The 14,388-nt window shown below is 36.3% G+C and overlaps 1 protein-coding gene across 1 annotated transcript in view; it reads right to left on the reverse strand.

Annotated features, from left to right (window-relative positions):
• The window catches only part of LOC107689095 (rho-related GTP-binding protein RhoN-like), a 16,460-nt gene that overhangs the window by 1,118 nt on the left and 954 nt on the right, over window positions 1–14,388 (reverse strand). Inside the window, exons 2-3 of the mRNA XM_016487001.1 lie at window positions 13,893–13,980; window positions 2,006–2,115 (exon numbers count right to left, since the gene is read on the reverse strand). Coding sequence (XP_016342487.1) covers window positions 2,006–2,115; window positions 13,893–13,980 — 198 coding nt within the window. The remainder of the gene's footprint in view (window positions 1–2,005; window positions 2,116–13,892; window positions 13,981–14,388) is intronic.

Raw genomic sequence — 14,388 nt, forward strand, 5'->3', positions numbered from 1 at the left:
CAGTTATACACAGCTTGTGTGTGTGTGTGTGTGTGTGTGTGTGTGTGTGTGTGTGTGTGCGCGTGTGTGCATGTGTGTGTGTGTGTGAGCATGCATGGTGTATTTGTGTGTGTGTGTTGTTCACCAGTCCCTGCAAAGGTTCAGCTATCTCAGCTATGGCACCATTCAATAAAGTTCTGAATGTGTTCAACCATCCATCAAACAGTGCTGTGATCTTTAACCTTAAATGCCACTGTTAACTGGCCAATCGGAGGTCACTGCCTGCCTCTCAACATTCCACAACAGCCTTTAGCCCTGCCTCTGTGGCCTCAGAGGTGAGATGCTGAAGTCATTGGTGTAAAGACATTCAGTGTGTCTGCTGTAACAGGGTTAGCAGAAGAACAGTGATGGTTTAGAGAATGAAAGGCTTTTGGAGAAATGTTGGGATAATTACATCAAATTAAATCACTCTTTTATCATTAAAAAAGTTATATTGTTCAAATATATGGGGTCTGTTTTTGACTTTTAACTGTTTTGGACTTTTTCATGTTTTTGAAAAAAGTCTCTTACACTCACAAAGGCTACATTTATGTGATAAAAAATACAATATGAACAGTAATATTGTGAAATATTATAACTATTCAAAATAACTGTTTTTTATTTTAATATATTTTAAAATGTAATTCATTCCTGTGATGCAAAGCTAAATTCTCAGCATCTTTACTCCAGTCTTCAGTGTCACATTTCTTGTTATCAGTGTCGGCAACCTTTGCGCTCCTTAATATTTGTGTGATACATTTAATATGCTGTAATCACTGTTGGGCTCGTTACTCCAAAAATGTAATTTATTACTCGTTACTCCTTTCAAAAGTAATATTATTACTTATTACTTTCTGGCAACAGTAATTAGTTACACTACTAGTTACATTACTTTTCCTTCACGCCCCACAGAAGTTGTAATTGTGTATCTTCCCCATAAAATTCACCAAAAAATGTTTCTAACAATATATTTCTGCCTCATCATTTGACCAAAATCTACATTGGATCGCAGTCAGAAATTATTACCAAACACTCAATTGTGATAGATAGTGGCTTTTAAGTAAAAGTGTCGTATTAATTTTCATGTGTAGCTTGAAGCTAATTGTAGCTATTATTTGTAGCTATATTTCTGTTTTTTTATCAAGTATTTTATCAAAAGAAATCACATAAGTTCATACGATTTTTAATTATAGTAATATAATTTATATCGATAATATAATAACAAGCTGTTTTATGGATAGTAACTGTAATATTATTAATGAAATCTTACTAATTAGTTACACTACTAGCAAAAAGTAATATTATTACTGTAACTAGTTACTGGCTGTGATACATGCTTTCATGATTCTTTAGTGAATAGAAAGTTCAAAAGAACAGCAATCATTTAAAATGGAAATCTTTTATAAAATTGTAAAATAAATAAATAAATAAAAAAGTCACTGTCATTTTTTGTCAGTTTAATGTGTCCTTTCTGAATAAAAGCATTAATTTCTTTGAAAAACAAAAAAAAACAAGTCTGCAGACCTCAGACTTCTAAATGGTAGTGTATCATACCGTATCTATGATAAACATATGCAATGTTTCGTAATATTTCCCACTCTTTTTCCTATATCATCTGAAGATCTTTTTCTCACCAAACATATAATAAAAAAGACTTAAAATGGAAAAACACATTGAAAGCCTTCAGCGCTAGGCTCACACCCTCATCACCACATAATCGTTGGCATCTGTGTTTAGGTAAAGCTTGTGTTTTTGTATAAATCCACAATGCCGTCATACTCCCACTGCTAAACACCCACAAACAAAAACTTCTCTTAGTCGACAATTACATTGTGTTTCACAGCGAGAGACTAATGCTGCAAGTATGTGCGTGTTTACAACTACAGCTTATAATGTCATTCCAAAATGCACTGTTGCAAGTATATACTGATATTTTTCTTCTTTAGGATAAGAGAAGAGAAAAAAGGAAATAAGAGGAAATTCTGACCTTTTTAGGGATGCTGTCCAGCGTCTCTGGTCTGCTTATATCAAAACAGATGAGCACAGCATCACAGTCTGGATACGCCAGGGGCCGGACATTATCATAATACGAGGACCCTGCAGAACACAAGCACAGTGAGGGGTCAGGATGAAAACGCTTCATTACGATAAAGCTGATGTTCAAATCAAAGAGGAAACACTGCTAATGCTGTTTGCAAATGCTGTGGCACGTACAAATTAAGTACTGTGGGTCATACAGCAGAGCAGATGATATAAAAGACTGATGTTTCTACAGTAGTGAGTGCCTGAACAGGAAGGAGAGGTCAGTTTAATTCCAGCACAGTAAATTCTTTCTCTTTGTCTGTGTTTGGAATAGCATTTTTAACATTAGCGTCCATACTATTTCCACAGAATAAAGTATGTATTCTGTATACTGTGCACATTATATGAATTTTCTAAGCCACCGTTGACCCAGGGCTCAGTCGAGTCCAGTCAAGTCAAGTCACCATGATAGTGTTTTCATGACTTTCAAAAAAAGGAAAAAATAGAGAGACTGATAACGGCAGTCAGTAGAGAGAACGATGTCAATTTTACCGTCACTCCCATAGACGCTCTATTAGAAACACCCTCGCATTAGCATTAACTAGCTTTTTTTGTAATTTGATGCAAAGGTAATATAATATAAATAAATGTACATACATAAAAAAAAATGAAAATACAAAAAACTTTGGAGGATTTACAATGCTGATGACCGTTAAAACGCATCATCACAGTCTTGTGAAAAGGGTCCATAAACAGGAAAATAACAAGCTTCATCAAAATTTGAGACAAATACAAATTCTGCTGTAAAACAGCTCTGAAAAGACAATAGTGTCATAACTCGGCTCAGGTCAGTGTTCCTGGTTTACCCGCTGTTTCCCACAATGCAATGTGCCCAACTTGATACTTCCATTTCCAGTGTAATGAATTAACCAAAAGTAATACAGAAGAGATTTTTGATGTCTCTATTGTTTTTAAATGAAAAAAATAAAAGAAGTACAAATGCAAAATAAATGGTTCTGTTTTCAAGATAATAATTGGACATCAATAATGCAATGTGATGAGGTCATCACCAGTGCTATTTTAGTATCGAGATATTGTTATTATTTTTATTATTATTTTGAATTGGTTTTTATGTTTAGATTTTCCTTTATAATTAAAATTTTAGTTACAGTTTTAGTAATTTTATTGTGGTCTGCCATTTTTGTTAGTTTCTTTTTTTATATATTTTGTTTTTATTAATTTTTTTATTTTATTTTTAGTTATTTTAGTACATTAAGTTAAAGGGGTCATATGATGTTGCTAAAAAGAACATTATTTTGTATATTTGGTGTAATGAAATGTGTTTATGCGGTTTAAAGTTAAAAAAACACATTATTTTCCACATACCGTATATTATTGTTTCTCCTCTATGTCCCTTCTGAAACGCATCGATTTTTACAAAGTTCATCGAGGTGTGCATTCACATAATGTGCTCAGTACTTTGAATGGGGTTGTGAACTGCCACTGTCTAAAATTGGCATACTCTCTGTCTTTCCTGATCTCCTCTCTCGAACTTTGCATTCATCTCTCACTCTCCTGTCCTTCCCTCGAGTGAGGACACAAATCCAGACATAGACAGAGAGCGATAGGGAGGGAAAGCGAGAGAGGAAGTGTGAGAGTGACAATGAGTGTTTGAAGCACTGATCAAAGCTATCAGTTATTATGGGCTGGCCTCAGGAGCCACCCTATAAGCTGCATGTCCCACAGTTCCCTCTGGCAGGTCTGTCAACCACAGCCAGGGAAAGATGGTCAAATCACATTTCCTATAGATGAGAGTGCAAATAAGGATAAGAAGAAACTAATAAAAGTGTTCAGAGAGACAGACTGGAATGAAAAAGGCGGTTTCTGTCGTCATATTGCTTGTTTGTTATTTGTCGCCAAGTTGAGTGTGCTAGTCCACAGGGACACAGAATAACTTTTTTCTGTTCTCCCTACAACAGCTTCTAAAATAAACTTGTTTACTTAGCTATTTAAATGAGGACATACCATAGACTTCTATTGTCTATTTTTATATAAACCCCATAATAATCACCCAAACCCTACTCCTAAACTTTTGCATAAAAAAGGCTATATATATATATATATATATATATATATACTAACACTAATATTTTATTGATCAATCCATACATATTATTATTATTATTATTTTTATATTGTTGTGGTTATCAATAATATTCATAATGATGGTGATAATACAAAAAGGGAAATTAATAATATACATTAATAATAATAATATGTTACACGTTCATAAAAAATATGATTCACGGATTCATATTACACACACATATATATATATATATATATATACAGAGAGAGAGAGAGTAGTAATAATAATAACAACAACAAAAGGGAAATTAATCTTTATAAAATTGTAATAAAATTTTAAATTTAAACGTATGAAATAATAATAACAACAACAATTACTATTATTATCTTATGTATGAATTATTTTCTTTTCATTCCTTACATATACAGTGAGTATAGAAAAGAATCACCCCCTTTAATCACATCTTGTTGCTTTGCAGCCTGAAATGAAGACGGACACAGTTTTTGTTTTATCCAGCTGTATTTACTCAGTGCAACTTATAACATCCAAGTGAAAGATACAACACCATGTCAGAAAAAAATTAAAAAACAGAATCACCGAGTTGGAAAAAGCATCACCCCCTTGTGTCAGTATTTTGTTGAACCACCTTTTGCTTTAATTACAGCCTTTAGTCTGTTGGGATATGCCTCCACTAACTTTGCACATCTAGAATGCTGTCATATGCATATTTGGATGGTGAGCTGTATTGGATTTCCACCAGACATATCGTTTAGTGTTGAGGCCAAATAATTCAATTTTAGTCTCATCTGCCTCAGAATCTTCAAGGTGTGTTTTGGCAAAGCTCAGTTGTGACTGCATGTGGTCTTTCTTGAGGAGTGGCTTTTTTCTTGCAATCCTCCCATACAAGCCACATTTGTGAGAATTTGTGATATTGTTGTCACATGCACACAACCACCACTTTGCCATAAATTCCTGCAGCTGCTTCAGAGTTGCTGTAGTCCTCTTTGTCGCCTCTCTGACTAGTTTCCTCCTGACTCTTTCATTTAGTTTGGAGCGACGTCCTGATCCAGGTAGGCTCTGTGTTAAATACTTTCTACTTCTTAATAATAGACTTCACTGTGCTTAGGCATTGATAAAGCCTAAAAAAAATTTGTATCCATCAACTCCACAACTTCATCCCGGAGATCTTTTGACAGTTACTTGCCACCCATAGCTGATTGTTTGCTTCAGTTGCACTACCAAGGAATTAAATGCTCCAGGAAAGCTCTTTTCATACTGAGCTAATCAAAATTCGTGATACTTTTTCCAACTCTGATTCTGTTTTTTTTTTTTATTATTATTAATTTACACATTTGGAGGGGGGAAATCTTTTTAACCACTACAGAGTAATAATAATAACAACAAAAGGTTTGAAATTGTATGAAATTAATTTAATAATTTATGAATAATAATAAGAATTATTATTATTATTATTATTTCATACAGCTGCCCCAAAGGGATATTGTCAACCCAAACACACACACACACAAACACACAGAAACAGTGTTTTTGTACAGCTGCTCCGCATCTCAGCCTCTGTGTATTTGTATGTGTGTGTGCTCTTTTCTTAACACTCCTGTTGTCTTTTTTTATCTGTTTTTCTATTTAAATAATTTGAAGTCCTTCTAATTTATGGTCACTCTCCTCTGCCAATCCAAAAACATTCACGACATGTTCAAAAACATTCATTTCCTGTCTTGTTTGCAGTGGGCATTAAATGTCTCCACAGAATTCTCGGCCGGTTGTTTTCTTTGTTTTATTTTTTAAACATTATTACTGTGATTACGTCTGTAGTGCTAGACATAAGTTGTGTCTTGTTAAGAACAGTGTGTCCACATGAAACGCTGACCTGAATGTTTGCCAGTAAACAGTAGATTCACCTTTTGCCAGCTGTGCAGCTGTGTGTATGTGTGTGTGTGTGTGTGGTTGAAGCAGAACTCTATGGAATGTCATTACAGATTGTTGAAGATGTAGCCGTGAGCACAAGAGTGTCAGTTAGCTCAGTAGCAGCACACATATGCTACAGAAACATAGACAGACACCTCATTAAGAACCATCAGAGACACAGCGTGATTACCTGTGTGAATGTGTGTTTATGTTTGCATTTGTGTAAATCTAAACAGGCCTAAGGCTAATGCATGAAAAAGGTTAAACTGAAAAGAAGGATGTTATGCCGGCAGAAACATTGCCTGATGAACGTTGTATGACTGAAATGTTGCATTAACATTTTCAGTGTGCACGATTTATCACTGGCCACATACACACTGTAACTAGGATGACTGACACAGTGGTAACCATAGCAGCATTTTGCCGTCTCGTGCATTTGGTATTTGTTATTTTGACCTAAGCAAAATTACAGTGAACAAAGACTCGTTATGTTCGACAACTGACAGTGCAATGTGTACATGGCCAATTTGTGTTAGACTATTTTTGCAGAATTCAAATGATCTAAATTAAAAAATATAGAAATTTGAATAAACTTCAGAAAATGTACCTAAAGGCATAGCTCATCTAAATTTTTAAATTCTTTCATCATTTACTGACTTTCATGTCATTCCAAACCCATATGACCTGTTTGATATTTTGAAGAATGTTTGAACTGTTTTTGCCTATACAATAAAAGTCACTGTATGGACATTTTGGTTATATATCTTTCACTTTAGACTCTACTAAATATAAGTAACTTTGCAACTACATGTCAACTAATTCATTAGAGTATTAGTAGACTGTTAGGTTAGGGTTAGTATAGTCAGTAAAATGTCTGTTGGGGGACCATCAAAATAAAGTGCTAGCAGATTTTGAGCAGACAGTTTACTAATACTCTAATGACTGGTAGCTGGCATGTACTTGCAAAATTACTTATAGTTAGAATGTCTAAAGTGGACTATCAAATAAAGTGTTAACATTTCAAAAATATATATATTGGATTCCACAGAAGAAAGTAAGTCACACAGCTCTGGAATGACATGAGAGTAAATGATCATTTTAAATTTCCCATTAAACTCTGTCAACAACATATGTAGCATGCTGTCGATTACCATTTTCATCTCAACTCTCAGTATCTCAAAACAAACAAAAACTGCATTGACAGATATATGAATACAATGGAAGTCGTATGATTACAGCCCTATAGACTTCCTTGTAAGTGGATTTCTGTCAGCATGTTATTTGTTTGGTTATACAAACTGAGGGATGGTTCAAAATGACTGAAAATACTGAAGAAAGCATACACAACATATAACAAACAAAACAAATCACATGCAATTAAACAAAGGGAGCCTCTCATTACCATTCAGTGTTCTCATTACTCATTTCTCATTAGTCACCAAATCATTAGTTGCCCTAGTTCTCCAGATGGCCGGGCCAAAACACTCATCCAGCTCTCGATTTTACAACTGCAAATTCACTTTTCACACACATTCATTACAAATCCCTAACAAATCTCGACATTGTGACAAATTAAGATGTATCCACATAGTTACATCATTTTGAAGCACTTAAAGGTGCCATAGAATGCATTGATACAATATTTTAAATTGTTCTCTGATATCTACATAGAAGGTATGTGGCTTGGGTAAGGGCAAAAAATCTCCAGAAACGGTTTTACATGTCCATTTACAAGCCTAGGATTTGTCCCTAGAATGGTCTGTCTTTACCTTATTTGGAAGGGTCATGAATAATAATGTTGAGCTCTGCTCTGATTGGCTGTTTCACAGTGCTGCTCATTTCAGTAGCTCACACAGCAGGAAGGAAACACAGGGAAAATATATATTTCAATACTTTCTCTCACAGTTATATCGTTGGGTAATTATACTGTATATAAAATGCGGACATCAGGGAGCCGCTTTAATTTGCGGGGCATTGAAACTGCTTTCGAATGCACGATCGCGTTTTACTTTCGCTTTCAAGATTTGCGCCGCACATGCTCTGTGCAAACTACTGCGCCAGTACTTACCACACATTTTACAAGATCAGATACTTGTCAGTGGTGCTCAGGATCTGTAAATCATTTGCCTTTATCCTCAGTCATCTCTCCTTACTCTGTTTATGTGGTAAGTGAAATCTTATGTCCTGTGATGTAACAGGCTACTGCTAGAAAGCAGCTAACCATGTCCCTTTAGTGGCTCACATTATTTTATTAGAACGTGTTATTTGTTTTCCGTGCCTTTCTGAATACAGACACCAACCCATCCCTGCACATTATATCCGCTGCACAGCCTGGAACATAACATTTATTTCCATGATCTGCCATTTTCGCTATTATCCTCGCTTGTTTCTTCACAATACCTGCAGAACTTCTGATGATTCGGCTGTGCAGGTTCGGCTGGCGCCTGGCATAGAACATGGGCGGATATATGCAAATGTTGGGGGCGTAACTATTAGTGATCCCGACTGTAACGTCACAGTCGGTGTTATGTTCTGATTCGCCTGTTTTTCAGTGGTCTTTTGCATGCACGAGATTTACATAAGAAGGAGGAAACAATGGTGTTTGAGGCTCACGGTATGTCATTTCCATGTACAGAACTGTTATTATTATTATTATTCAACTATGCCAAAGTAAATACAGTTTTCAATTCTATGGCACCTTTAAAGCTATTTCCTTTCAAATACTTTTATCCCACACTCTCAAAAGTGGTACAAAAATGTTACTGCCAAGGTATCCTTATTTAGCCCTAAAAAGATGCAAATTATTAGTAACTTAAAGGTACATATTTTTACCTAAAACGTGCATATTAGTTCCTAAATGGTGCATATGAATACTCTTTGAAAGGGAATTCAGAGACAACTACAGTCATGGCCAAAAGTTTTGGCAGTGACATAAATTTTGTGTTTTGCAAAGTTTGCTGATTCAGTATTTGTAGATTATGTTTCTATGCCAACCTGCTGCCGTTCCTGAGCAAGCTCTGCACTGCTGGTGGCACGATTCTGTAGCTGACTTCTCAGGAGAAGACGGTCCTGGCACTTGCTGGACAATCTGGAACATCCTGAAGACTTCTTCACTGCAGTCAAACCTCTCTCCTTGAAGTTCTTGATGATCCGGTAAATGGTTCTTTCAGGTGCAATATTCTTTGTAGCAATTTCCTTGCATGTGAGGCCATTTTGATGCAAAGCGATGATGGCTGCACGTTTCTTTAGAGATAACCATTGCTAACAAGAACACAATGATTGGAAGCGCTTCTTCCCTCCTTTTATAGCAATCAGTCTGCTCTTTGCTGCCTCGCTGCCCTATCGGGCAATGACTTTGCAGGCAGCGTTTTTGCACGAAGGCACCTCATGAAACTTATTCCGGACAGGCTTCTGAGGCAGCATAACGGTTTAATGATGTACAACAAAATAGAATGAGTTTTGGTGATAAATAAACAAATATTTAATGACTAAAATACTGATTTTCTCGCTAGAACTAACATCAAAAGTGCAAAAATTAGTCAGAAATATACATTTAGACACAAACTGACCACAAAACGCAACTTTCAGACACCATCTTTATTTAGCTCAACCATCGCGGAATGGAACTTTTTCTTTTTCTTCTTTGACGTTTTTATGGCGGTTGGCAACCAGCTTTAGGTGCATATACCACCACCTACTAGAATGGAGTGTGGAGCATTGATGTTAAAGGAAAACTAAAAAGCTAAATGTAACCCTGTTACTAGAAAACATTTTTTTTGGTTTGTGCGCAGGTACGTGTATTGGGTAATGTGTATTGCTTCTTTAAGAGATGCTGGTTGTGATGCCTGACGGAGAAGGGGAGCATTCGGAGTCAGTTGTGGATGACGTGGCTGAGTCAGAGTCAGAAGGGGGAGACTATCCTGCTTCAAAAGAGTCTGATAAAGCAAATCAGAGTAGTCATCCATACAGACTGAGAAGTAGGGTAGAACCCGCCAGTCGTCTCAGTTATGATGCACCAGGAAAACCCACAGATCGATCCATTACATTAGTCCATCGTGGACTGGTCATTAGGATCAATTCTAAAGCTTTTGATGTTGAGGAAAATCATACGGGTGGAAAATGTTTAAATGTTTCTTCAAAATAGTAACATGACAGGGGTTGATTTGAGGGGGTGTTGGTCTTATGGGGGCATGCAGACCATCAGAAGGGGTAGAATGTAACCCTGTTACTAGAAAAAAAAATTTTTGGTTTGTGCGCAGGTACGTGTATTGGGTAATGTGTATTGCTTCTTTACTCATGTTTTCCTATTATATATAATGATTGATTAAGTGCAGTGTGTCTAATTCTAAGATGAGATATTATGCTGTCTTCCTTTCTATTCCCAAAATTTCTCCTCTTATTTCCAACTATTTTTTTAATATTATATAAATGTAGTCCTTTATTCTCACCATCCCATTTACTTTGCCACATATCTTTTAACGCTTTTTTAATTAGACCTTTTATCTCTAATTTACTCATCTGAACATTAAACTCTATATCTGGATGTTTTAATGTTTTATTCACTATTTGATCCACCACTTCATTTCCTTATATTCTTATATGTGCAGGTTTCCATACAAAAGAGATAACTGTTTTTGTTTGCATTCTGAATAAACTTTGTAAAATGTCTGATTAAATGTCTTGTCTAGTCGGAGATTTACCACTCATTAAACTTGATAATGCTGAAAAATAATCTGAACATATGACCACTTCAGGTATATTAATCTCTTCAACCCACTGAAGAGCCAATAATATTGCAACCATTTCTGTTGTATAAACTTATAGATGATTAGATGTTCTTTTAGCTATTTTATACCTGAACCTGGGAACATATATTGCTGCTGCTGTGTGTCCTGTTTCAGGATCTTTAGATCCATACTGTATATACTATACTTCTGATCCAAATATTTATGTACTATTGTATTTTTAGATTCTTGTCTGTTTTTATCATTTATACTCACTAGAACCTGAAAATCAACTACAGGCACTGGGAATAATCATGGAGGTGTTACAGGCCACGGAATGGAACGCACAGGATTGTGGGATATCAAAGGCAGCGAAGGATACATCTAAGCTGCCTTCAAAAATCGATCAGATGAAGGTATCTCATGAGACAGGAAGTGAGGCTAACTTTGGATTCAGACGTGCCTTGATGCCTCCTACCTTGGAATGTGTCCTTCCGAAGGTAGCATTTTAGAGCTTTCAGACGCAGCAGGTTGATGCACGTAAAGCGAACAGACCATGCAATTCTACACTTAGCCTATTTACCTAAATCCCACTTTACCATATGTTTTATTTCTCTCTTTTAATCGACAATGGAGCACATTGGTAGGCTACCTATTTGCCATAGCAGTGACGGGACGAGTGGCAGGCGCATTTAGCGGTGACTGAGCCGAGTGGCAGCTGCCTCTAGTGGTGACGGGTCGAGTGGCAGGAGATGTTGTGGAAGGCGTGACGGAATAGGAATAAAACATAAGGTAAGGTGGCCAATAGGTAAATAAATGTAGAATTGCACTGTCTATTTATTTACATGCATCAGTTGGAGTGTAAACAATGAGAGATGTTGTGGTGGGTGCAACGCTAAGTTGTGGCAGTCATGACGCTTTGGTGCTGCACGCTCCATTATGGATTAAAAGAGGAATAAAACATAAGGTAAGATGGCAAATAGTTAAATAAGTGTAGAACTGCCCGTCTCTTTGCTTATGTAGCCATGCGATATGGCTGTATATCAGCATGGTTGTGATTTGGCTGTAGGCACGAGGCAGGTTGGTAATCACAGCCATGCTGATATACAGTAGAGCGATATCACATGGCTACGTGTGTGATATTGCGTGATATAGAGCGATACCACATGGATACAAATGTGAAATTCCTCATGTATATAATAATAATAATAATAGTATCATAAGTAGGAAATTGATTATATATATATTTTTAAATATTTAAATTTTTTAAATCAGATTTAGCTCACTTCTAGTGACAGATTTGTTCATATGGTTACATAATTTTGTAACACTTAAAGCTAATTATTTTTATGTAAAAATGCTTCCTTTTATCCCAGCTTAATGTGAAGAGGCAACAATAAGCAGTTGCTAATTAGGAAAAAAAAATCTACAAAACATACTAACATTTGTCAAGAAAAAGATTTTGTAGCTGATTCTATGTTTGGCTCGTTCATCACGCTAGATATGGAAGGTCAAGTCAAGTTCATTGCATTGTGGGATACAGTATTTCATGCAGTGTGTTCTGTTGTATACTGCACATTTTCTCAAATGTAGAAGGTCATCTGGGTATTCCATTCCTGCAGAAATTTGCACAGTATACATACTTCAGAAATAGTAAGAGTAGTATGCCATGCATTTCCAAATATAGCCATTGTTTTTGAAATGCATTTGGTGGCACAAGTGATACAGAAAGCACATTTAATGTATGTGGCCATACATTAGGAAATGCTTCAGTTTAGCATTTAACGTTCTGTTTGCCTTAAATTTTGTCTGCAAGTTGTTCCACCAACTTACAGAGTGAATTATTTTAGGTCACTTTGGTAAGACAGTGTCAGCCAATAAAACAGATGTAAATATACATATACTTCTGCACACAAAGCCGCTGGGTGCCTGGCTGTTGTCAAGAGGGCTTACTGACAACATTTATAAACAGTGATAAAGTTCAAAACCAGTTGAACTTCATTATAACACAGTCCACGCTGAAACACTCTTGTGTCCCAGACTGTGGTATGAGAGCGCTTACAGTAAAGTGAAGATTTACTCTCGACAGGGTTACAGTCTGACCCAGCACAACCCTACAGACCAACAACAACAGCAGGAGAGGAAAACATTCCCATAGGAACTTAAAAATGGAGATGACAAGAAAAGAAATTCCCATAAAGGACTTTTATAGCAGGGTGGGGAAACATGCAGAGGCCTAGAGCGGGGGATTTATGGGTCACGCTTGCTGAGAAAGCCCTGAAGTGTGTGTCAGGACGAGTGTGTGTCAGCAGTGGTGTAGCTTAACACCAAGTGTGCTAAAATCCACACTGACAGTACTGTCCAAACACTCATGCACAGCCCTGAACATATTACTGGAGTTCTGGCTTACTTGTTGGTTTTTTTTATAGACGAGAAACTTGAATCCACACAAAGCCATTTATATTATAGATCTCCCCCACAGATACGGTCCAGAACTCAATAGCAATATAACAGGATCATATCCTACTCTGTATACATAAACCCTGCATTGTCTGTTGTGTTTTGTTAAATCAAAGCAGCAAGAGTTCTGCTTCCTGACTCGTTGTAGTTCAGACATCACATATTTGAGAAAATGTTGCTGAAACAAAAAAAGCCACGTTCAGTCTTTCTCATACAAATTCACAAGGGGTCAGCCAAGCCATGGGAGCGGTCAGTAGTCAGGAGGGACAGGAATGAACCGTGTCCATGCATAGACGAGACAGGCACCAGGATTTGTTACAGTAGAACTTTTGCTATTGTGTCTATCTGTTTATCCATGCAAACGTTTCTTAATGCTTGAGTCACAGTACATCACTGGCTATGTTTGGACTGGAATACTAGTATACTGAAACAGATAAAACTTAAAAGTCACATTGACATTACTTCTAGTTCATGTTAAGTGATACAGTAATGCCCTGTTGTATACCGCACGCAGCATTTGGTAAAAGTACGATTTTTCAAAAATAAATGAATGCAATTTTGCTTACTACATACCAGTATACAAACTGCAGAAATATTATGTGTAGTATGGTCGCATGATATCTGTTTAATTTTGATGCCAAGCCAGATCTCACCTGATGTGTCCCACATGTTCAGCTCGATGCGGTGCTTGTCGATCTCAAAGCTCGCCGTGTAGTTCTCAAACACTGTGGGCACGTAATTCTGCAAAAAAAATCATATTACTTAGTCCACTATAACAAAACATCAACTATTTAAAATATTTGAAAAGTTTTGTGTGATCCTCTTGCTATGTATAAATCATAAACCAATAAAAAAGTTTGTTTTATCGATGTACCTTCCGATACAAATCATCGCGCAGCCTACAGTTGCTATGGTTACCCACTCGTCAAACGCGATTTCTGTTATATTTCGCTGGTTATTATGACAAGTTATTTATTAATTTTTTTATTTTCTTATTTAAGACAGTTGGGAAAAAAAGGTCTAATTTGAGAACGAATTATCCCTTGGCTAACTTAGAATTGTCAGGCTATTTCTTAAAACACGTTCGCTGTGTGCATCTGGCCCTAACTTGTAAAAAAAAAAAAAAAAAATGAAAAGTTATTTGAAAAC

This window comes from Sinocyclocheilus anshuiensis, unplaced genomic scaffold, assembly GCF_001515605.1.
Source record: "Sinocyclocheilus anshuiensis isolate Anshui unplaced genomic scaffold, SAMN03320099.WGS_v1.1 scaffold653, whole genome shotgun sequence".
NCBI lineage: Eukaryota > Metazoa > Chordata > Actinopteri > Cypriniformes > Cyprinidae > Sinocyclocheilus > Sinocyclocheilus anshuiensis.